The following is a 25,577-nucleotide window of genomic DNA, read 5'->3' on the forward strand; positions in this document are numbered from 1 at the left end:
TTAGTGAATGGAACAAAGGGGTGCTCTTACGAAGAAAGGCTTAAGTTTTGCAAATTACAGTGTCTGGAGACTAGGCACCAGCGAGGTGATCTGATAGAGGTGTATAAAGCCTTGAATGGTTTAAGCATGCTCAATGCTGATGGGATTCTTCCTCTAGCTCAGAAAAATCACCTGAGAGGGCATAAATTCAAATTGAGGAAAGACAGATGCAGGATAGACATGCGGAAATTTGCCTTTAGCCAGCGGCTGGTTGGTTGGTGGAACAGACTTCCATTCCTTGTGGTGGAGGTTGATAGCCTAAATAAGTTTAAGGCTCAGCTGGACAGGTATTTTGAACAAACAGAGGGGTGAAGTGGAAGTGGGTTTTTTTTTTTTTTTTGGCTGATGCTGCATGAGCTTGCTTTCTTGCATCAAATGCCTCTACTAATGCTAATGCTAATAATATTCGATACTGAAAAATATATATAGCGTTATAACTCTGTTGGGATACAAGTTTAGGGTTATAATTTTGTACTGAAATTGATATTAAATCGAAATCATCATGACTCAGACCAGAGCAGCAAAGCAAAAGGATCAAGCTAATGGGAGTGCTGTGGCTCAGGGGAGAACTGAGGGGCACAGTTGCCCTCTGAATCACAGCCTTTTAAAATGCACTGCTTGCATGATGTTTGTGGATCAATCGGGAATAGGACATGATATTCCCATGGGGGATCTCTTTGTGTGTGCGCGATGTAAGGAAATCAGGCGACAACTCAGCATTGTTGTGGGCCTATATGAAAGCTTGAAGGACAGGGTGGATGCCCTCGGGGATCTAAATTGAGGGCCCATCAAACTCTCAGCTGCCCACATCAACGCTAGAGCTTACACTTGGTCATCATGCAAGCAGCAACCCCCAAGGCAGAATGCACTGGTCCAACAGGAACTAGTAGTTATTGGAGATGCTATTGTCAGGGAAATGGGCAACATGCTTTGTAAAAAGGATAGGTGGAACAGGCCCAGAGTATGGCTGCCAGGGGCAAAGGTTGATGACGTTGTACAGTGGATATCATCTTTTAAGGGCACAAAAGGTGATATAGTCGTACACATTGGCACCAATGATATTAAGAGTAGGAGACTGGAAGAATTACTTAACAAGTACAGGTCACTGTTCAAAAAAAAGCAGTGAATTAGGGTTGAATTTGAAAGTGTCTGCAATTCTGACCAGACACGATAGGAGAGAGTATATGATAACAGCCTTGTTGATCAATTTGGCCCTGGAAAGAATATGCAACGTTCAAGGGGTAGAATTTTTGTCAGCCTGGTCTGTACTTATTAACAGGAGAGACTGCTTCTACAGGGATGGGATACACTTAAATAGAAAGGGTGCAAGAATATTTGCTGATGCTATCGAGGCAGTGTTAGGTGGGTCGGAAAACTGCTAGTTTGGGGGGGGGATACAAGGACTAATAGATTAACAGTAGCCACTGGCAGAGGTGAAAGTGATTCTTGCACTGCTTCTATTGGAATCAGCAACAGCCTGAAAAACAAGATGTGGAATATTTTAGAGACTGCTGGGAGTCATTGCGGTACAAGTAAACACGTGGGTTGTGTTAGGTTAGCTAAAAATAGGAACACATGCACGTATACTTGCGTGTACACCAATGCTAGGAGTTTGGTAAATAAATTTGATGAATTTGAGGTATTGCTCAAAACATCAAAGGCAGATATTGTGATATCAGAGACATGGTGTCACACAGATATAAGGAATGCAGAACTGGAATTTGGGGAGTACAATGTGTACAGAAAGGATAGGAAGGGAGGAGGGGTTATGCTATTAGTTAAGAAATACATAAAATCCAAGGAAGTGAAGCCAGTTGACATTGCTGGACAGAGCAGTGTCGAGTCAATTTGGTGTGACATAAGTATTGGGAGATCAAAGTTGAGAGTAAGAATGCTATAGGCTTAATGACTCTGATAAGTATAATAAGAAACTGTACAGGGAAATAGAGTGGGCCAGTAAATCAGAGAGTCTTATAATGGGCGATTTAATTTCCCAGATTTTGACTGGAATTTGTGGGATGGTCACTCACACACTAGCAAGGCTTTTGAGATTTACTGGATGATTGCTTTCTACAGCAGCATATTTGGGAGGCAACTACAGGGAGTAATACTCTTGATCTGATTATCAGTAGTGATTTTTCATGTTCATTTATCTGCAGATTAAGAATCTGCAGATAAATGAACCACTAGGTGGCAGTGATCACAGTGTGCTGAAGTGAGATTTACTCAAAAGATAACTACCACCAAGGTAAAGGGAAGGGTTTTTGCTTTCGCAAAGGCGACTACGATGGTCTGAGACTGTATTTAAATTCTATGCAGTGGGAACAACTGATGATGTTACCGACAGCATATTCAAAATGGGAAGCATTCAAAGAACTTATCTTGGAAGCTACTAGGCTTTACATACCAACTAAGAAATATTGTTCAAGGTTTAGGCCTAAATGGATGTCAGATGAAGTAATGAGAGATATGGCAGAGAAGAAAAATACATGGGATAGATATAAATTAATGGGTGACATGGAAGCCTATGATAGATATAAGCTGATTTGTAACCAAGTCACAAAAGAGATTAGGCAGGCAAAGGCAGATTATGAGAAATACTTGGCAAAGGATGCAAAGAAAAACAGAAAAGAGTTCTTTACCTATGTAAACTCTAGAAAAAAAGGATGAATCAGATTGGTCCACTGAATATTGATGGTTCAACAGTTGAAGATCCTGCTCAGGTGGCTAACAAACTATATGAGTATTTTGCATCTACATTCACACATGAGGAGTTATTCAGGGAGGGAAATGCCAGAGCTGAGTTAAACTCTGGCAGTGAGCTAGATGATTTTGTAATAACTGAGAGGAAAGTGGAGGAGTAATTGTAGAGGATAAACATAAAAAAGGCACCTGGGGTGGATTATTTTACATTAAAGGAGGCAGCAAAGGAAGTAAGCAAACCCTTAGCCATAATTATGAGAGTTTCTTTGGACTCAGGGGAGGTACTCATAGACTGGAGATATGCAAATGTGACCCCAATTCACAAAGTAGGATCAAAGGCTGACACAAGTAATTATAGACCTGTGAGTTTCACTTCTGTTCCAGGAAAATGAATGGAGGCACTGGTTAAAGAAGCACTGCAGGATCATCTAGACAAGACTTCAGTTATAGCTCGGACACAGCATGGTTTTGTTAAGGGGAAGTCTTGCCTGACCAATTTGATTGGATACTATGATGCAGTCACAAAAGAACTGTATGCAGGGAATAACTCTGATATTATATATTTGGATCTTAGAAAGGCTTTTGATACTGTTGCACATGGAAGACTGCTGCACAAATTGAAGCAGTGTGGCATCGGAGGCAAATTGCTGCTATGGATAAAGGGATGGTTGAGGGGGAGAAGACACTAATGTTATTAGTGGAGTCCCTGAGGGTTCAGTGTTGGGTTCATTAATGTTTTCTTTATTTATAAATAATATTGATGATCGTATATCAAGCTTAATGTCCAAGTTTGCAGAAGATATAAAGGTTGGCAGGGTTGTTAAGGACATTACTGACACTATGCTGCTGCAACAGGATCTGGAAATGTTGAGCAGATGGGCTGAGAGGTGGCAAATGAAGTTTAACATTGACAAATGTTAAACTTCATTTGCTGGGAAACAGTAACCCCAGAGCAACGTATCAACTCTGTGGTACTACACTGACAGTGGTAGAGAATGAAAGGGACCTGGGGGTGGTTATGCAGGCAGATATTTGTTATTTGGTTTTTAGGAGCATTAGCAACTAAGGCCATATTGCTGCGGGATATGCGGTGGTCATTCCCTGACTTTTCCGCATCCTCCGTATTTGGTGGTGACGGGCTCGAACCCCGGTCTAATCAAGAAGCGTGTGCTACGCACTGCTGCTCCTTCCCACCTGGCTACGGAGGCGGCCAGGCAGATATGAAGTTCTCTGCACAGTGCAGATGGGCTGCAAGAGTAGCTCATGGTGTCTTGTCAATGATATACAGGAATTTTTCTAGCAGGGATAAGGTGGTGATTATTCCCTTGTATAAGGCAATGATCATGCCACATCTTGAGTACTGTATACAGGTCTGGAGGCTTCATTTCAAGAAGGATGTAGAGCTACTGGAACGAGTACAGAGAAGGGCAACAAGATTAGTGAATGGAACAAAGGGTTGCTCTTACGAAGAAAGGCTTAAGTTTTGCAAATTACAGTGTCTGGAGACTAGGCACCGGCGAGATGATCTGATAGAGGTGTATAAAGCCTTGAATGGTTTGAGCATGCTCAATGCCGATGGGATTCTTGCTCAGAATAATCACCTGAGAGGACATTAATTCAGATTGAGGAAAGACAGATGTAGGATAGATGTGCAGAAATTTGCCTTTAGCCAGTGGGTAGTTGTTTGGTAGAACAGACTTACATCCCTTGTTGTGGAAGTTGATAGCCTAAATAAATTTAAGGCTCAGCTGGACAGGTATTTCAAACTAACGGAGGGGTGAAATGGAAATGTTTTTTTTTTTTTTTGGCTGATGCTGCATAAGCTTGCTTTCTTGCATCATCTGCCTCTACTAATGCTAATAAATTCCCCAAGGGAATTTAGCTTCCCACATGCTATAACATGTGGGAAGTTATAAAGAGTTTCCATTGAATAAAACCTATTTATTAAATTTGGGTCTATTATAAGAATCTATAAAGAATTTGTGGATTCCTAGAGAATTTCAGAAAAATTCAGGACTATGGATATATATATTAGTCATTAAATTCATGATATTAAATAGTGAATCTTTTAATCAATGTGCTGTCTATACATGTGTACCAAACTCATGATGATGTAGTGAATTTGAGTTTAGCATTATTAGAGGCATATGATGCAAGAGAGCAAGCTTATACAGCATCAGCAAAAAAAACTTTCCATAGAGTGTTCTAACATGTAAGAGACAAGCATCAAAGGAGCATGAAATGTACTTCTGTAAAGCTGCAAAAGAGAAGTTCAGCAATCACTCTCCAAATAAAAATAAACCTGTAAACCTGTGTATGTCCCCTTGAGTTTTGATGTGCACAAACTAGTTTTCAAGTGCCTATCCATTCGCTCCAAATGTTAGCATTAGTAGAGGCATATGATGCAAGAAAGCAAGCTTATGCAGCATCAGCCAAAAAAAAAAAAAAAAACTTTCCACTTCACCCCTCCGTTCGTTCAAAATACCTGTCCAGCTGAGCCTTAAATTTATATAGGCTATCAACTTCCACAACAAGGGATGGAAGTCTGTTCCACCAACCAACTACCCGCTGACTAAAGGCAAATTTCCGCACATCTATCCTACATCTGTCTTTCCTCAATTTGAATTTATGTCCCCTCAGGTGATTATTCTGAGCAAGAGGCAGTATTCCATCAGCATTGAGCATGCTCAAGCCATTCAGGGCTTTGTACACCTCTATCAGATCACCTCACCGGTGCCTAATCTCCAGACACTGTAATTTGCAAAACTTAAGCCTTTCTTCATAAGAGCAACCCTTCGTTCCGTTCACTAACCTTGTTGCTCTTCTCTGTACTCGTTCCAACAGCCCTACATCCTTCTTGAAATGAGGCCTCCAGACCTGTATACAGTACTCTAGGTGCGGCCTGACCATTGCCTTATACAAGGGAATAATCACCACCCTATCCCTACTAGAAATATTCCTGTATATCATTGATAAGATACCACGAGCTACTCTTGCAACCCGTCTGCACTGCTCAGAAAACTTCATATCCGCCTGTACAATTACCCCCATGTCCTTTTCATTCTCTACCACTGTCAGTGTAGTACCACAGAGTTGATACATTGCTCTGGGGTTGCTGTTTCCCATATGTAGTACTTTACATTTGCCACCTCTCAGCCCATCTGCTCAACTTTTCCAGATCCTGTTGCAGCAGCATAGCATCAGTAGTGTCCTTAACAACCCTGCCAACCTTTATATCTTCTGCAAACTTGGATATTAAGCTTGATTTACCATCATCAATATTATTTATAAATACAGAAAACAACAATGGACCCAACACTGAACCCTGAGGGACTCCACTAATAACATTAGTCCACGATGAGCAGTGTCCATTGATTACCACTCTCTGTCTTCTGCCACTCAACCATCTCTTTATCCATAGCAACAATTTGCCACACTGCTCCAACTTGTGCAGCAGTCTTCCATGTGCAACAGTATCAAAAGCCTTTCTAAGATCAAAATATATAATATCAAAGTTATTCCCTGCATCCAATTCTTTTGTGACTACATCATAGTATCCAATCGAATTTGTCAGGCAAGACCTTCCATTAACCAAACCATGCTGTGTCTGAGCTATAACTGAATTCTTGTCAAGATGATCCTGCAGTGCTTCTTTAACCAGTGCCTCCATTAATTTTCTTGGAACAGAAGTTAAACTCACAGGTCTATAATTACTTGTGTAAGCCTTTGATGCTCCTTTGTGAATTGGGGTTACATTTGCACATCTCCAGTCTGTGGGTACCTCCCCTGAGTCCAAGGAAGCTCTCATAATTATGGCTAACGGCTTGCTTACTTCCTTTGCTGCCTTCTTTAATATAACTGGATAGATCCCATCCACCCCAGGTGCCTTTCTTGTATTTATCTTTTTCCTCCTCCACTTTACTCTCAATTATTTACTCTCAATTATTACAAGATCATCTAGCTCACTGCCAGTGTTTACTTCATCTATGGCATTCCCCTTCCTGAATAACTCATGTGTGAATGTAGATGCAAAATATTGATTTAGCTTGTTAGCTACCTGAGCAGGATCATGAACAGTTGAACCATCGATATCAAGTGGACCAATCTGATTCATCCCCTTCCTTCTAAAGTGTACATAAGTAAAGAACTGCTTGCTGTTTTTCTTTGCATCCTTTGCCAAAGATTTCTCGTAATCTGCCATCGCCTGCCCAACCTCCTTTGTAACTTGGTTACAGATCAACTTATATCTATCATAAGCTTCTGTGTCACGTGTTAATTAATATGTATCCCATGCATTTTTCTTCTCTGCCATATGTCTCATTAGTTCATCTGACATCCATTTAGGCCTGAACCTTGGAACAATATTTCTTAGTTGGTATGTAAAGCCTAGTAGCTTCCAAGATAAGTTCTTTGAATGCTTCCCATTTTGAGTTTGCTGTTGGTAACATCATCAGTTGATCCCACCGTATAGAATTTAAATACTGTCTCAGACCATCGTAGTCACCTTTACGAAAGCAATAACCCTTCCCTTTACCCCTGATGGTAGTTACCTCCTTGAGTAAATCCCACTTCTGCACACTGTGATCACTGCCACCTAGTAGTTCATTTATCTGCAGATTCTTAATGCACGAAGAATCACTACTGATAATCAAATCATGAGTATTACTCCCTCTAGTTGCCTCCCGAACATGCTGCTGTAGAAAACAATCATCCAATAAATCCAGAAAAGCCTTGCTAGTGTGTGAGTGACGAACCCACAAATTCCAGTCAATATCTGGGAAATTAAAATCCCCCATTATAAGACTCCCTGATTTACTGGCCCACTATTTCCCAGTACAGTTTCTAATTATACTCATCAGAGTCATTAGGCCTATAGCACACTCCTACTCTCAATCAATTTTGATCTCCCAATGCTCACACCAAACTAACTTGACACTGCACTGGCCAGCGATGTCGACTGACTTCACTTCCTTGGATTTTATGTGTTTCTTAACTAATAGCATAACCCCTCCTATCCTGTCTATCCTTTCTATAGATGTTGTACTCCCCAAATTCCAGTTCTGCATTACTTATATCTGTGTGACACCACGTCTCTGATATCCCAACAATATCTGCCTTTGATGCTTTGGCAAATTCATCAAATTTATTTACCAAACTCCTAGCATTGGTGTACACGCAAATATACATGCTCCTGTTCTTTTTCTTAGCTACCCTAACACAACCCACGTGTTTACTTGTACCCCAATGATTCCCAGCAGTCTCTGAAATATCCTGCATCTTATTTTCCAGGCTGCTGCTCATTCCAATAGAAGCAGTGCAAGAATCACTTTCACCTCTGCCAGTGGCTACTGTTAATCTTTTAGTCCTTGTATCCCCCCAATCTAGCAGTTTTCCGACCCACCGAACACTGCCTCGATAGCATCAGTAAACATTCTTGCACCCTTTCTATTTAAGTGTATCCCATCCCTGTAGAAGCAGTCTCTCCTGTTAACAAGTACAGACCAGGCTGAAAAAATTCTACCCCTTGAGTCTTGCACAATCGTTCCAGGGCCGAATTGATCAACAGGGCTCTCATCATATACTCCCTCCTATCATGTCTGGGCAGAATTGCAGACACTTTCAAATTCAACCCTAATTCACGCCTTTTTTTTTACAACAGTGACCTGTACTTGTTAAGTAATTCCGCCAGTCTCCTACTCTTAATATCATTAAGTGCCAACGTGTACAACTATATCACCTTTTGTGCCCTTTGTCTAGGTCCTGTTGCAGTAGCATACTGTCATTAAAAACTCTGCCAACCTTCGTATCATCTGCAAACTTAGACATTAAGCCTGATATACCTTCATCAATATCATTAATTAATACAGAAAACAAGAATGGACCCAACACTGAACCCTGGGGGAACTACACTAATAACATTAGTCCACCAAGAGCAGTGTCCATTGATTTCCACAGTCTTCTCCCACTCAATTATCTGTTTATCCATAACAGCGATTTGCCTGCAATGCCAACACTGCTCCAATTTGTACAGCAACAAAAAAAGCCTTCCTAAGATATCAAAATTATTCTTTGTATCCAGTTCCTTTGTGACCACATCGCAGTATCCAAACAAATTCATTAGAGAAGACTTTCCCTTTTGATGATCCTGCCTTACTTCTTTAACCAATGACTCCATTAATTTACTTAGAACAGAAGTTAAACTAACAGGTCTGTAATTACTTGTGTCACCCTTTGATCCTTGGGGTCACATTTGTACATCTCCAGTCCATGGGTACCTCCCCTGAGTCCAAGGAAGCTCTCATAATTATGGGTTAGGGTTTGCTTACTTTCTTTGCTGCCTCTTTTAATATAACTGGATCGATCCCATCCACCCCAATGATTCGATGTGATTTCATAAAAAAACACTGTGTTTTTGTTGATGTCAATTAAAGAATACGACTGTTAAACCTGCAATTTCAAAAGTTGTTTAAACTTTCTAGTGGGATTAAAATTCCAGCTTTTCGATGATGAATTACAATTAAATCCAAGCCTAATTAAAAGTGGGACTCATGGTTTTATGCATCCAAAGCTTGATTGGTGAATCTCAAACCACCATGTATGAATTAAGATTTAAAGCAATGTATCTAAAGATAGATACTAGAGTTATGTATAAACAAGTTTTTACAGAGTAATTACAGACCTGTTAGCTTAACTTCTGTTCCAGGGAAAATAATGGAGTTACTGGTTAAAGAAGTAATGCAGGACCATCTAAATACTGCAGACAGTATGGATTTGTTAAGGGGAAATCTTGTCTGTCCAATTTGAAAATACTCTGATGCGGTCACAAACAAATGAAGCAAAAAATAATTTTGACATCATACACTTGGTTGTCACAAAAGCTTTTGACATTGCTGCACATAAAAGACTACTATACAAATTGAAGAAGTGTGGCATTAAGGCCAAGTTGCTGCTATAAATGAAGTGTTGGTTGAGTGGAAGAAGACGCATGGGACGAATTGTGGTAATCAATGGACACTGCTCTTCGTGTTTGGTGTTGGGACTATCGTTGTTTTCTATATTTATCAATAATATTGATGAAGGTATATTAGGCTTAATGTCCAAGTTTACAGATGATAGAAAGGTTGGCAGGGTTGTTAATGACAGTATGCTGCTGCAATAGTATCTAGGAAAGTTGAGCTGAGGGGCTAACTAAAGGTTAGTGGAAAATGAAAAGGAACTGGGGCTAATTGTGCAATGAGATATGAAGTTCTTTGAGCGGTGTAGACAGGCTGCCAGGACAGCTCTTGGAGTTTTGTAAATAATATACAGGAATCTTGCTAGCAGAGATAATCAGATGATCATCCCATTTTATAAGGCAATTATCAGGCCACATCTTGAGTATTGCATGCAGGTCTAGAGGTCTCACTTTAGAAGGGATGTAGAGCTGCTGGAATTGGTACAGAGAAGGGTAATAAGACTGGCAAGGAGAACAAAGGGGTGCTCTTACCAAGAAAGGCTTCAGTTCTGTAAATTGCAGCATCTAGAGAGTATGCTGAGGGGACAAATTCAAATTGAAGAAGGATGGTTGCTGAATAGATGTGCAGAAGTTCAGACAATGGGTGGTTGATTGCTGGAACAAACGTAGATCAATTGTTGCGGAAGTGGATAACTTGAATGAATTCAAGGAAGAACTAAAACTATTGAAGGGGATGGATAGGTGAAATGGGATTTTTTTTTTTTTTTTTTGATTGATGCTCTATAAGCTTTCTTTTTTTGCATCAATTGCCACTACTAATACAACAGTCCTCAGAAGTTTCCCAAGTATTGCAATACTTTCAAACAAATGACATCATGAAAAGGTTGATCTGCCATTTATTTAAAATATGAGATAATGGCAGCAGATTAATATTTTTATGATGTGATTATATCCCAGAAATATTGATCTACCAATTGCATTACTTCCAAAAAGAAAAAAAAAAAACATGCCTGCAACACTTTTTGCAAAGGCAAAGTTTGTGCTGTTGTGAGTATTAAGGTTATTGTACAAAGGGTACTAGGAAAGTTTTGCAATATGACGCAACAATGAATCACAGGAAGCTGCTTGTTGCTGCATGTTGAGACATGTTCATACGTGCATAGTAGCCGCCGCGCCAAGTCGATGGGCTCAGTTATTCATTAGTAGTGAGAGTGTAAAGTGCTTGCGATGGCATCGTGGTCACGAAATGAGATAAGGACAGTTTTGCGGTATAATTTCATGCGTGGTTTAACCATTATTTATTTATTTTTTTTTAGGAGCATTAGCAACTAAGGCCATATTGCTCCGGGGATATGCGGTGGTCATTCCCTGACCTTTCCGCATCCTCCATATTTGGTGGCTCACGGGCTCGAACCCCGGTCTAATCAAGAAGCGTGTGCTACGCACTGCTGCTCCTGCCCACCTGGCTACGGAGGTGCCAAGGTTTAACCATAGACCAGTGCTTAGAAGAAATGACTCTTGCACTAGTGATGATTGTCCACATCGTACAACGATATTCAGGTGGTATAGAGAATTCCAAAGGGGAAATTTCACTCTGGAGGATTCTGAGAGGCCGGGAAGGCCACGAACGTCAGTTATGGAGGAAAACGTTACTGCTGTGAGGAAAATGCCTGACGAAAACAGGCGAGTGACCTACCAACAGATAGAGGATACTTTGGGCCTAAATGCACCAGCAATTCGTACGATTCTGCAAGATCATTTGCACGTGAAGAAACTTTGTTCTCTCTGGGTGCCGCATCAACTGACTGAAGAGCAGATGACACGATGTGTGACTTGGTGCCGGGAGATGTTAAAAAAAGTTTGATAAGGGACAATCTCGGTATGTGAACAACATCGTGATAGGTGACGAGACTTGGCTGTACTATTATGATCTGCCGACCAAGGCTCAAAACAAAGTTTGGGTCTTTGATGATGACGACACACCAGTAATTGTCAGAAAATCCCGATCTGTAAAGAAGAAAATGATAGCTGTATTTTTCAAATCGAGTGGAATTGTGGAACGTGTCGTTTTGGACACGCAGAAGACAGTCACAGCTAAGTGGTATACTGAACAATGCCTGCCTAAAGTCATTGGATCTATGAAGAACCTGCAGCCAAAGTCAAGAATGGACACCTGGTACCTCCATCACGATAATGCTGCAGCTCACCGCACCAAAGCCTGCACCGAATATTTGACCACGACAGGACTGAAACTTCGCGAGCACCCCTCCCTACAGTCCAGACCTTGCTCCCTGCGACTTTGCACTGTTCCCGCATGTGAAAATGAAGCTAAAAGGGAGGCGGTTTTCCAGTGATGAGGACCTTCTACGGGCTTGGGACAACGAGTGTGCTTTACTCCCTAGTGAAACTTGGCAGAACTGGTTTAAAGATTGGTTTCGGAGGATGGAGAGGTGTATTGAATGTAGAGGAAATTACTTTGAAAAAATTAAATAAACAAAGCTGTATTGCAAAACTTTCCTAGTACCCTTTGTATTAGTTAGCTTATTATATCCTAATGATTGCCAAAAAAATATGAGGGTATAGTTCTGCTAACTATATAATTTAAATAAGACCAAATAAGTGGCCACTTTATTACATACGCCTACCTTTTTCATGAAACAGAGCACCCCTTCAGTAATAAAGTCACACATTCGTATACTATGTGATATAAAAGCAGATACACAGGAATTCAATGTATGCAATTCAGTGCAAAATGATATTGTTAAGTGGCTGATCATGGCTTGGTAGTCAGTGCAAGATGCATTAATATGAGTTATCTTGGAAACTGCAATGCTGCTGGGGTATGGCTCTGTCTCAGGCGTATTGAGTTTCAATAACCAAATATTGAATCTTTTTGTTTATTGAATTTCAATAAACAATTGAGTTTATTGAAGACGGTAAGAGAATCAGAGTACAGTAAAAACAGCACGAGTCCACAGACCAAAGGTGGCAATATAATGGCATGTACACACTGCATAGGAGAATAAAAATGGAATTTACTGCAATGTGAAAATATTTTTTTCTCAGAAACAAATTCAGTGATATTGTCTACAATACTGTTCTAGGCATGTATTTAAAACTGACATTACAGATGGTATTTTCTGTTTAATATTGACTTTGTCATTTGTTTATATTTAACAAATTGAATTGTTATTTACATCTGTAACCACTACCAATATTGTTTCATCTTTATAAATGTTTACAGATGCAAATAAGTTCATTGTTAGTGCTTAATATTCATTTGAAAAGTGCTTACTCAAAACTGCTCAACCACTCATCAGGGTAATACTGCAACAAGGTCCAGCAAAATTGGATTGATGGGCTGAGAAATGGCAGTTGAAGTTTAACATTGCCAAATGCAAGGCACTGCATATGGGTAGCAGCAATCCCAGAGTAACTTACCAAGTGTGTGGTACTACACAGGGTAGTGGAGAACGTGTGAAGACCTGGGGGGAACTGTACAGTCAGATATGAAATTCTCTGAGCAGTGCAGACATGCTGCCAGGACAACCCATGGGGGTTGTCAATGATATATTAAATTTTGCTAACAGGGATAAGGAAGTGATTATCCCTTTGTATAAGGCCATGGTTATGCCACATCTTAAGTATTGTGTACTGGTCTGGAGGCCTGACTTTAAAAAGGATGTAGATCTACTGGAACAAGTGCAGAGAAGGGCAACCAGATTGGCAAAGGGAACAAAAGCGTGCTCTTACCTAGAAAGGCTTCGGTTCTGCAAATTGCAACATCTCGAGACTAGGCACCTGTAGGGAGATCTGATAGAGGTGTTTAAAGCCTTGAATAGATTGAGTAAGCTAAATGTTAATGGCAATCTTCCACTTGCTGAGACTACACACGAGGTAGCACAAATTCAAGTTCAGGAAGGATGGGTGCAGGATAGATGTGTGGGAAGTTTTTACCTTCAGCCAGCAGGTGGTTGATTGTTGGAAGTGGATGGGTTGAATAAATTCAAGGAAGAGCTAGACAAATTATTGGATGATATAGGTAGGTGATCCGTGGTTTTTTTTTTTTTTTTTTTAGCTGATGCTATATAAGCTTGCTGTTTTGCATCATTTGCCATTACTACTACTACTCCAGTAAAGTCTGTAAATTTTTAAAAATCAAGGTTTTAAAAAGTTTACTGTATATGCTTATTTATTTATTATGATTATTATTTTTTTTTTTTTTTGTGGAACCTTCCAACTTCTTAGGGATATACAAAAGAGCACTTAGCCAGTATAGCATAGGATATCAACAAATCCTCAAATGCCAAAGCAGTGAAGGCTAAGACAACAAACTGATGACGTAATGAAAAAGCCTCAAAAAAAGAAAAACTCATCACTGGCAAAAAGGTCCAAGATGTTAGCTTCAGCCAGAAATTGTTGTTAAGAGTTTACGGAGTAGCATTTGAGATTTTGTCGAATATGGAACATCCAATGTAGTGAGTATTGTATAACATTATAAAGGTTACAGGAAACAATTAAATGGAGAACATCTTACTTCTGACTTGAATCCATTTTTCTAACAACATAATTTTCCGAATCTCAGGTAACATAAGCATATTAAATAAGTAAGCACTATTTATTAATTTTTTTTACTGCATATCCTAAGTGAAATGGAAAAATACTCTTACCAACCTCTAGGGAGAGGAAAAATTGTTAAAAATTCAGAGCCAAAAATACTAACAATGTCAAAAACTATTTTATTTAAAGTAAAGCAATGAAGTCTTTAAATTTACATTTTGAAACACATCTCAAGAATGAGATGTAAGTATAAAAAAGTATAGAGCATATTAGAATTGATTTCCTCCTAGTTATAAGTGTTCAATAGTCTGTTTTTAAAAATAGACCACATAAAAAAACAAATATTTTATACATAATTTTCAAGTACTTATTTAAGATTTTTAACCTGATAGGAATTGTTTGATACAGAGCACCTATTAATGACTTCATCTGATTAAATTATATTAACCTTCAATTAATATGCACATATACGACTTCTAAAACCTGAATTTTTTAAAGATATAATGCATGCAAGATCATAATGTTTGCATGTGAGAAATACTTTCAAAAGTGAACTTCTTTTTCAAAAAACAATCACATGTAAGAACAAATGAACACAAAGTTGTGGCTTTATGATACGCGAACTATTTTTACAAATTTTTTGGATAACAAAATGAAAAAAAAGAAAAGCACAAATGCATTGAAATATGTGAAAGTATATTCACATATTTCAATGCATTTAGATAGCACATTAAGAAACACATTTAGTATTATGAATCTGTGATATACTCAAATTTTAACAGTCACTGTAAGACATAATTCAAAGAAAGAAATTTTTAAATAATCTGCACTAGCAGAAAATATTCATTATCTGAAAATAAAAAAATCTATTTATACAGAATATTATTGTAAAATCTTTGAAAGAATTTGCACAACAGATGAGAACAATGTACATCTGCCATCAAACCATATTAATTAATACATAAAAATTTCAAAATAAAAGCTACCTTTTTTTGATAAATAGGATGAACAAATTTTCCATTACAAAATTGGCAAGTTCCCCCTAACGAAAGCAAAATTATAAAGAAATCACATCTGAGACATTTCATAGAAAATGTATTCTTTTGGAAAAAATTGTCTGTTTATTGTGTTTGTGTAAATATTGTACATCAACATTCCTTGCTAATGCCTCATTGCCATCTAAAATGTTGGGGTAAGCTGATCTTATTTTCATAGTTTGTGAACTTTTGTCTCATAAAAATATATTGCTTTGATAAATAAAGAAATTTATGTTTAATGTCCTTCACCACCTGGTCCCTTGGGAAAATTAAGAAACTTGATTTTTTTTTCCTGTTTATCAAACCATGTTACCATGCTTTTGCCTATAACGCTTTCGTGCATTTTCAAGAAGTTGGGCTTTTCTTTCTTGATAGGAAAACATTCTTTCCTTTGGGGTTTTTCCAAATGATTTTGCAGCAGTTTTCAGAGGGTGAAAGTCCTAAAATAAACAGGGATTACAATTACGACAACCAAGTTAGGTTTAAAAAAAATACCATTATTACTCTTAATTATATATAATTATGTGATATTTTTATAAGGTTTACAAGAATGGTTAATACAAGAGAGTCAAAACAAGATTGATACAACAAAACTGTATTTACTCAAATGGGAGTGGCTGCATATAATTACCATGAGCCAACTGCTTGTAAACCTATGGCATCTCTTCCAAGGTCACTTTTATAGTAGCATCCTAGTTCAAATGATGATTCTTTTCTATATTTCAGATGTTAATTTTAGTGAACTAAAACTTGGTGCAGTCCTAGAAAGTGAGTTGATGAGTAAGCGAGAGAGGAAGAAGAGTGAAGAAGTATCCACTCTAGTCTAGAAGAATAATTTTATTGGGCTCTAATGTTAGGGGAAATGGGTAACATTTTTTACAGTAAATACGGGTGGACTAGAACCAGGAAATATTCGTTAGGAGATAAATTTAATGATGATTATTATCTTTCTTTCTATACATTAAAATAATTTTCCTCCTAATGATATTTATTCAGCCAATGAGAGAAGAGAGATGCGGATTATGTGGTAATAGTAACAGAAGCTTGTTTTACTGTAGTAAAACAAACTTCTGTTTAATCGTGGTCACGCACTATGTTTATCTAACCTGATCACGTGGTACTATTCTTGATTTCCATATATAACGTATTTATTTAAATAAACTAAATGCAACAAGGCATAATATTTTAAGATTCTATATCAATATAATATCAGTGTAGATACACCATAAACAACTTTTAAAGAAAAACTACGATTGTAGTGTGAAAGGCACCCACCGATGAAAAGCCAACTAGCTTTGAAAAGGTGCTGTCTGGGTGGTGAAGCCCACTGAGAATAAGTGACAATAGTCTTCTCAATTACTGAAGCATTACTTATTTGAGATAGTGCAATGCATTGTAACTTACGAAGGATGAGCACAATATGAGATACAGACGAAATGATGCCTTTCACACTGCGATCATAGTTTTTCTTTTAAGAGTTGTGCAGGAGTATCTACACCGATATTATATAGATGTAGTAACGTATTTATGTATGCATAGCTGAGGAAGAGATACACAGAATTGAAAGCTTCTGTAAGTATTTTATTTTATTTTATCAAAATAAGCAAGTGCAGGGGGCAAAGCCTCCTAGTTATTATTATTATTATTATTATTATTAAAATCTGCTTTATTGCCATAATGGTTGATCCTCTGAACAAATGATGTTACTAACAAGTTGTCAGTTTTCAATGGGGGGGGGTAAATAAAGCATTATAAATTCATATAGGAACTAATTATATTAACTGCACACACCTGGTAGAAAAGTATGAGGTCAAGTTGAAATCAGCAATGTGGAAATTAACGAGGATTGCTTACTATAAAAACTTCAGCCTGAAAGTGAGTAAAGGCTTTGAGGTGGACTGCATCAAACCATTAAAGTTAATCATGAAGGCTACATTAGACCCAGGGGTAATTCCTCTAGATTGGGAAAGCATTATGGATTGTATCCACAATTCATAAAGGTTGTTCCAAGAACAAAGTAGTAACTACTGACTAGTGAGCCTGACTTCAGCAGTAGAGAAAATCATGGAGTCAATGGTTAAGAATGCAATACAGGGTCATTTATATATAAATGGTTTTCTCTGAGTAACACAACACAGTCTGTATTGTTATATTAATCTTGTAAATTATTATGGACTATCACTTAGTTTAATGCACAAAATAACTCTTCATTGTTTATCTGGACTTTTTTAGAGAGACATTTGGCTCAGTCCCACATGAGAGACTGCTATGTAAGCTGGAACAAATTGAGATAAGATCCTCAGACAGGTAATGAGATGGGAACAAAAAAGGAGACTAGGACCTAATTACAAGCCACTCTACAGAACAGGCTAGAAGTACAGGTAATGATGGCCAAAACGATAAGTTATAATCTATTTGTTTTAATTATAGTCATAATTTGAATGGGTAGTAGTTACAGTTAATTTAGAAAATGATGAAAGGGAAGATTTTGTACATAACATGTATTATTGAATGGTAAATACAGAGAAAGCATGTTGGATCAGATATCCATGTTTCCAGTTGCAAAGGATGCACACACTAATGATGAAAATCTCATATAGTTAAAATAGCTAAATATATTTTAACCTTAGATTAAATTTTATTCACTCATGATTTCTATCTGTTTGTAAGAATTCTTTTTATATATGCAAGTTTTTTTTGGTGGTAGGTGGTGTACACCAGCGGCCCTTCTTCCTGAGTGCAGTCTGCATACCATATACTGACTCAAATTTTATATCCTACTAAATAAAAACCAGCAAAAGTTTATTTATAATTCATACTTCCTCCAATATTTCAATTATGAAAATCATTTAATTATATATTCGAGTTAGAAGTGGGGAGTTCCCTCAGGTATTAGTGCTTGAACCATTCCTTATGACATTTACAAAGGGATACAGGATTAGGGAGAGTAGTTAATGATCAGAATCAAGTAGTAAAATGGCTTCAATAATCTTTAAGAATGATAAGATAAATAGAAATTATATCTTAATGATACAAAATGCAAATTTTTATACTTGGGAAATAACAAACCCAAAATAGCTTTATATTTGAAGCAGACGGAATTCAAAATAGAGGAAGAAAGGGACAAAGGCAAAGTTCTCTGTGAAGTGCAGATACACAGCAATGGAAGCCCATGGTATTCTGTTAATGATTTATTGAATAGTTTGCTTGTAGAGGTAAGTAAGTTATAATTCTACTGCATAAGGCAACTGTGAGACAGCATTAAAAAAAAGAGGGAAAAAAGAAGAAAAAAAAAGATTGTTCTTGAAAAGATTCAAAGAGGAGTAATGGCTGATAAGATTAGCTAAAGAGTGTCCATATGAGAAAAGATTTTTGATATGTGGGGTACAGAGCTTGGCAAATAGATATTTGGTATCAAATAGTACCTTTGTCTTGAAGTGAGCAGTGATCAAATATATGATACAAATACATTCAGAAATACATGTTAGTTGATCTTTTGAAAATTAACTGCCAATATGGCAAATGCTACACTGGCCAGCTGTATCACAAATCCCACTCAAGGATGAAGGAGCATGACAGTCACACTAGGAGACTGTGACACTATTCTTCAAAGCATTTGTAAAAACCACTGCTTCAACCTGCTGGATCTCATGTGTTGGAGGTAACATTACCATAGACAAACTGCAAAGAAGCCCTACTGCAAACATGAACATCAACAAACAGGAGGAAAATTCAATGCTCACACATCCCTGGGTTCTTCAACATTCATTCAGCAATTTGCCAGTACCCGAACCAGAGGTCAGCATCTCCCATCCTTCTCCAGATACATGATATCTCAATAGATCCAGCCAAGTAAGCAGACCACCAATGCACATACTACCTATCAGTTTTCTCCAACTGACTGCCCATACTCCAATGCACCCATGACATATAATTCAAGAGATCCCTACCTAGCAAAGATATTCATCCCACCCCAACACAGCCAGCCACACTGGCCAGCCTTTCCCAATGAAAGGAAAGATTCTCTCTATCCTTTGTTCCTGAACCTCCAGATACATCATTTCAAGTTTGCCAGCCTTCAGCACAGATGCATATAAGAACTTTCCTATTTATGTAGATCCTTTGTATTTCCAGATCCCTGCACGAGTACACCTTTAGCAGAAATGTGTTTCTTGCTATTGCATGAAACAATAGCAAGAAATCTGACAAGCAACATGATTACTCTCCTGTGCTTAACCAGATTTCTTGTTATTGCTTCATGACTGAGCCTTTATAAAGCATCATAATCCATAATAGGAATGTGAAAAGATGTGCTGATTAGATCCTATGGTTGTTTTAGCAGAAAGGTCAGTTTTTTCATTGCAAGAACAAGGCAAGACAAAATGACACCAAAATGAAGAAATTTGGTGTTCACACAGCAGCTTTCAAAAGCCTTGATTTAAAGTCCAAGATCCGAAAGTGAGCCTGTAAACTAATCCTCAGGTCAATTTTTCTATAAGAAGCCCTCTCAAAACAAAGTTGTACCACTTTTCTACTGCTGCATATTAGTGAAATTCAAGATTGTTTCTTAACAAAGGAGTAGAGCACTCGACCACTTCTGCATCTGGAATTCAACTGCCCCAGTACACCCTGGAAGCTCACTTTAAAACTCCCCCTGATCTAATGTCATTTCACAACCATAAGAAAATCTGATGTCTTCTACCCTAATTCAACCTTATATCTTATTGATGAACTCCATAGTGATGTCCACATTCAACTGTTATTCTTATTATACACCTGAAATCATCCCTAAAATACCTGTTATTTTAGAAATACAACTGAATTTAATTATTGCTTAAGGGTATGCCCTGACATAATTCTTATGCTTGCTTTTCTGGACCTACCTTCAACTATGCACTCACATTTTATTAAATCACAGAATAATATTAACTGATATTTCAAGAAAAAAAGAACAGCCCTATTGTTCATCATCAGTAATGTAAATGATTATCTCACACAGAGTTTCAGGCACATTATTTATCCAGAATTTATTTTGCATTGCCACAAATTTTGCAGTCCTCTTCTGCTGTTTCGTAGCACCTATGTATAGCCACTGCCTTTTCCAGTACTTGAGCTTAATTTACCCATTATGCTATGGTTATGTATTTAGTTCAGTGGACAATTTACCCTTGGTCCAGCAGGTATTCTATTCTTGTAACTATATATTCAGAACTCATTTATGCCCATATTCTCAGAATGAACTTCCTGACAACTATATAATGACTGAAAGCACTAGCACTTCATCCAGTCTTCCATTGAATAAAACTTTTGTGCATTCATCATGGCATAATCTATATTTATGCCAGTATTTCTCAAGACTATCAATCTTTGTTTTTATTTCTCATTAACTACATTATCAGTACCTTTCTCTAGTTCTGTGCTGGCCTTTTCAATATGTTAAATATCAGTGCAACAAAATGTTCAGTGCAAAAATAAATGCAAACAAACACTACTACATCCCATATTTAATGATCTCCAAATCTGTCACATTGAACCCAGCATCAAATAGTGGCTACCTAGAAAAAGTCCAGTACCAAACGATGCAAGGAAGTAAACTTATTCTATATCAACAATAGAAAAGAAAGAAATAAAAAGTGAAAATGTCAATCACTTGTTCCTCCTAACATGAAAATACCTTGCTCGTTCATTCTGCTTAGTCCTTTAAGGGCTTTAAACACCTTTACAAGTTCCCCCTCCCAAAGTTTTCAGGCTCTGCAGTCCACATCTAGGATGGTCCTCATAGGAACAACTCTTAACACTCATAAGCAATCTAGTTGTTCTTCTTTGGATCCTCTTTAGAAGCCGTGTCTGTCCTTTTTTTTAAAGTAAGGCCTCCAGATCCAAATAGCATCCTCCCCTAGAAAAGGTCCAGGGGAGGATGCTATTTGAAAAGGTTCACTGACAGTACACCCTGGCCTTCCTGGCCTCCTGCTTGCTCTGTACAAAACAACTTTGCGTCTCCTTGTATTATAACCCTTAAATCTTTCTCATTCTGCATCACCTTTAACTGTTTGTCACCTTTAGATTTCTTTTCCCCCAAATGCAAAACCTTACATTTAGAAATATGTCAGTTCCATCTTTCAGATGTGTAAAAGTAGATCTAAGTCATTTTGAAGAAACAGCTGGTCCTGATAGTTAACCATCCTACTCTGAAATCATTAGAAAGCTTTGACAGTTCCCCTACATACCCTCATCAGTACCACTGTGGAAAATCGAAAACAAGAGGGGAACCAATGCTGAACCCTGAGGATGGTAGTTCATGGGAACTCAAAAATATGCCCATTAACTACCTCTCTCTCTCTCTCTCTCTCTCTCTCTCTCTCTCTCTCTCTCTCTCTCTCTCTCTCTCTCATTCAACCAACCCCTGATTCACTTGAAGATTCATGTAATACCAGCATACTCCGGTTTGAACAGTAGCTTCTCATGGGGAACTGAATCAAAAGCTTTACACAGAACTAAATTTATATTTTTTATTAGGAAAACCCCAAATGAGAGGTATTAGAACCTATAGTACTTAGTACTGCGCTTGGGTTGGAGGTTGAGAAGACAAAAGAAGACATTTGTTCACATCAGACTTGAACTTCTGAAGACTAATTTTCAGGAAATACATACGAAGGAAGATTGTTCCAGAAAACAGCAGTTGAATGAATAAACAAGGAAAATGAGAGGTTGGTTCTATGAGTTTGAAGTTGGACAGTAAATGGATGTTAGCAGCACATGTTCGGACTGTTTTGAAAGAGAGAGCAGGAATTATAGAAGCCAATTCAGAAGAACAGTGCCCATGGAAGTATTTGTAAAAAAGGCATGCAGCAGAAACAGTACGTCTATGAGACAGCGAGAGGAGATACTCTGTTAGAGACGAATCATTAATTAACTTAACTGCCCTCTTCTTAATGGAATCTAGAAGCCTGAGAGAGGTTTTGGGGGCACTGCCCCAGATGTGGGAACAATATTCCATGGTAGGGCAGATTTGCGATTTGTACAGAGTAAACAGCTGTTTGGAAGAAAAGTAACGCTGAGAGCGAAAGAGAAAACCAGGTTTTTTAAATGCAGAGGAAGCAATACTGTAATGTGCTTGTGCCAAGCGAGAGATTAGAAGTCAGCATAATCCCCAAAAGAGATATATCATCATGCCTAGAAATTGGAGTGTCACCAAAGATAAACATAGGAGCAGAAAGAACCCTTTTTATGAGATATAAGACAAAAATGAGTTTTAGAAGGATTGAAACCAACTAAATTGTCTTTGCCCCACTGGAGAATTACCTGGAGATTGGCATTTAAGGAATTGATAGCGGATATTCGAGAAGTTGAAGCTGATTGAGCAGGGCAAGGATTCTCAAACTGGAAAGTGGAATGCAATGTGCTATCATCGGCAAAACTATGGATAGGATTTCCAGTCAATAGAAGAAGGTCATTAATATACAAGAGGAAAAGAGTGGGGGAAAGAACTGAACCTTGGGGGACACCAGCATTAGTGGAGAAGTTAGAAGACAGAGAGCCATCTACCATCACCCTCAGCGAGCAATCAGAGAGAAAACTGGATAACCAATTACAAAAATCAGTTGGCAAACCATAAGATGGAAGCTTGTTTAGAAGACCTTTATGCCAAACACGATCAAAAGCCTTTGAGATGTCAAGAGCAACTGCTTGTGTTTCACAGAACTTTTCCATTGAATTTGTCCATAAATGGGTAACATAAGCCAGAATATTACCAGTGGATCGACACTGACGGGATCCATATACTGGCGATTGTTGATCACACAGAAGGTTTCTAGGTAGTTTAAGAGTTGGCAGTTGATTTGTTTCTCCGTTACTTTAGAAAGAGTAGAAGTAATTGCAATGGGAGGGATTTGTCACCCTTTTTAGGAACTGACTAGATGTGAACAAATTTCCAAGAAGGATAAACACCTTTGTAATAAGGAAGTGAAAGAAGGCGGCAAAGAACAGGAGTAAGTTCAGCAGCACAGGTTTTGAGAACAAGCGGAGAAATACCATCAGGACCTGGAGCTTTCCGAGCATCAAGTTTCGTCAAAATCCTTCTGACATCTTTTTGACGGAAGACCACAGGAGGCATTGAATGGAGCATGCTGGGAATGGTGGGAGGTGTTTTACCAAGATCATTAATACATGAGTTGAAAGAAAAATTGGATGCTAGCAGGTCAGCTTTATCCTTGGCTGAAGTGACAACAGAACCATCTTGATAAGAATGAATTCTTATCAAGAAGTTTCTGTATTGCACCCTTAATCACTAATTCAATTATCCTTTCCACTACAGACATAAGCTCACTAGTTTATAGTTACTTATTTAAAATTTTGCCCCTCTCTTATGAAAGAGTGAAACACATGAACTTCAGTCAAAAGGAATTATCCTAGACCTGAGTGACGATCTCAGTAGCAATCCTATGATGTACTCCCTTGCTTTATTCTTTAATATAGAGAATTTTGTCTTTTGGACAACCAGTTTTGTAATGTTGTGCATTTACAGTAACATATATTATCCTTTAATTTATGAAAACCTAATCATCCAAGTTTTGTCACTAAAGTAATAATAATCTGACTAATGAACTAATTGGCTAGAATACATTGTTTTTATTTCCATGTAGGAGGAAGACAGTCCTGCAGCTCACTTAATATTATTTTAAATTAGTAAAGTTTCAAAATGTGCATTCTATATGCTTTCCATGCAATAAATTAAAAACAAATCATAATTTGAATAACTTTTCAAGTTTAAATCTAACTTAATAATAAATGCAATAATAATGTCAATTTCTAGACAAAAACAAACAAAATAATACTCTTGGATTTTAAGAAATATATCAAAAATCACTCACATGAGCAACAGCACCAGTTTTAAGTACATGTTTTGAAGGCTGTTCAGAAGAATTTGAAATGGGAGAGCCAACTAAGCTTTCAGTAGAAGTTGAGGCATGAGAAGAAATCAAGAACTCAGATTCTGGAATATAAGCTACTTCACCTTCAAGAATTCGACTAACTGTTGCATCAACGCATCTTGTTAGGACTGCAAATTTTATGGCGACGATTAACTTTAGAATATTTCACAAAAATTAATAAACTATACAAAAAAGAATAATTCAGCACTCTTCTCTAATTATTAGAAGTGATATTAATGGTGCTTTAGATTCTTGTGTAGCAGGTTGTTTTTTTCCCCTCCCCAATCAGAACGTCTAAGTTCTGATTGGGGAGGGAAAAAAAACAACATAAAATGTACTTCGGAAAGGAATTGTTCCCCCCACTGATACTTTTTTTCTTTGAGTAAAACCTGCTGTACAAGAATCTAAAGCACCATTAATATCATTTCTAATAATTATTAGAGATAATGATAGAATATAATCTTTAATAATAACATTTCAGTAATGACTTTAAATAAAATTATCTAAATATCAAAAAAAATTACTAACCATTATATTTAAAAAATAAAATTTGCTTTAATAAAGTCACTTGAAATGCACAACATACAAATGATCACAAAGCAGACTATTCAATTATTTATGTTGATATTTTTTAATGGACATAGCATATTTCCTAATCACCAGTGACTGAAATATGACATACAGTAAAAAAATATGTGGAGGTCCTAAAGTCTTGAAACTTTATTAGACAGTTGGACAGAACTTGAGTAGTCAAGACCTGCTAATTTTCATAAAATCGGACAAATGCTAATAATTTATTGTAATTTTTCCTTCTAGAGGATCTGCAATATCATTATGGATTTAAAATAAACTTTGTGGATTTTTTTAAAAAAGGATAGTGTAGGCATTTTTGGAATATTTAAAGGAATATTATATATTTTATTTTAAGGCAGAAGAATACTCTTCCTGGGGTTTTCATCAGGAATAGCTGCATCTAGGTGAGGTGTAATTCAGAAAGTGTTGAAATTGCAATTATATGGAAGGGGGGAACAAAGAAAAAAAAGCAAGCTTTAGTCCTAAATCCTTGCATGGGGAGTAATTGTAGGCATAAAGGGAGATGGTGTCCTGAAGCCTGTTGGGGGTTTTTCGTTAATACCCTCCTCAAAGGAGGGTGAATACACATAGAGGCCGTCCTGTTTTTTAAAAAATCTACAAAGTTTATTTTAAATCCATAATGAGATCACAGATCTTCTACAAGGAAAAATTACAATAAATTATTAGCATTTGTCCGATTTTATGAAAATTAGTGAGTCTCGACTACTCAAGTTGTCTGTCCAACAGTGACTGAAATACAGCAGGCCCTCGTTATAACGT

At 37.5% G+C, this 25,577-nt stretch overlaps 1 protein-coding gene across 3 annotated transcripts in view; it reads right to left on the minus strand.

The window, feature by feature from the left end:
• Positions 1-15,281: 15,281 nt before the first annotated feature.
• LOC150087274 (lipid droplet-regulating VLDL assembly factor AUP1-like) overlaps positions 15,282-25,577 on the minus strand; it is a 194,603-nt gene continuing 184,307 nt past the window's right edge. For all 3 annotated transcript variants that reach the window (XM_090371933.1, XM_090371932.1, XM_090371935.1), the window contains 2 exons: positions 24,165-24,352; positions 15,282-15,734 (listed from right to left, as the gene is read on the minus strand). In XM_090371933.1, the coding sequence (XP_090228059.1) occupies positions 15,594-15,734; positions 24,165-24,352 (329 nt within the window). In that variant the 3' untranslated portion in view covers positions 15,282-15,593. The remainder of the gene's footprint in view (positions 15,735-24,164; positions 24,353-25,577) is intronic.

This window comes from Mastigoproctus giganteus, chromosome 4 (genome assembly GCF_048544385.1).
Source record: "Mastigoproctus giganteus isolate SK-2022 chromosome 4, ASM4854438v1, whole genome shotgun sequence".
Lineage (NCBI taxonomy): Eukaryota > Metazoa > Arthropoda > Arachnida > Uropygi > Thelyphonidae > Mastigoproctus > Mastigoproctus giganteus.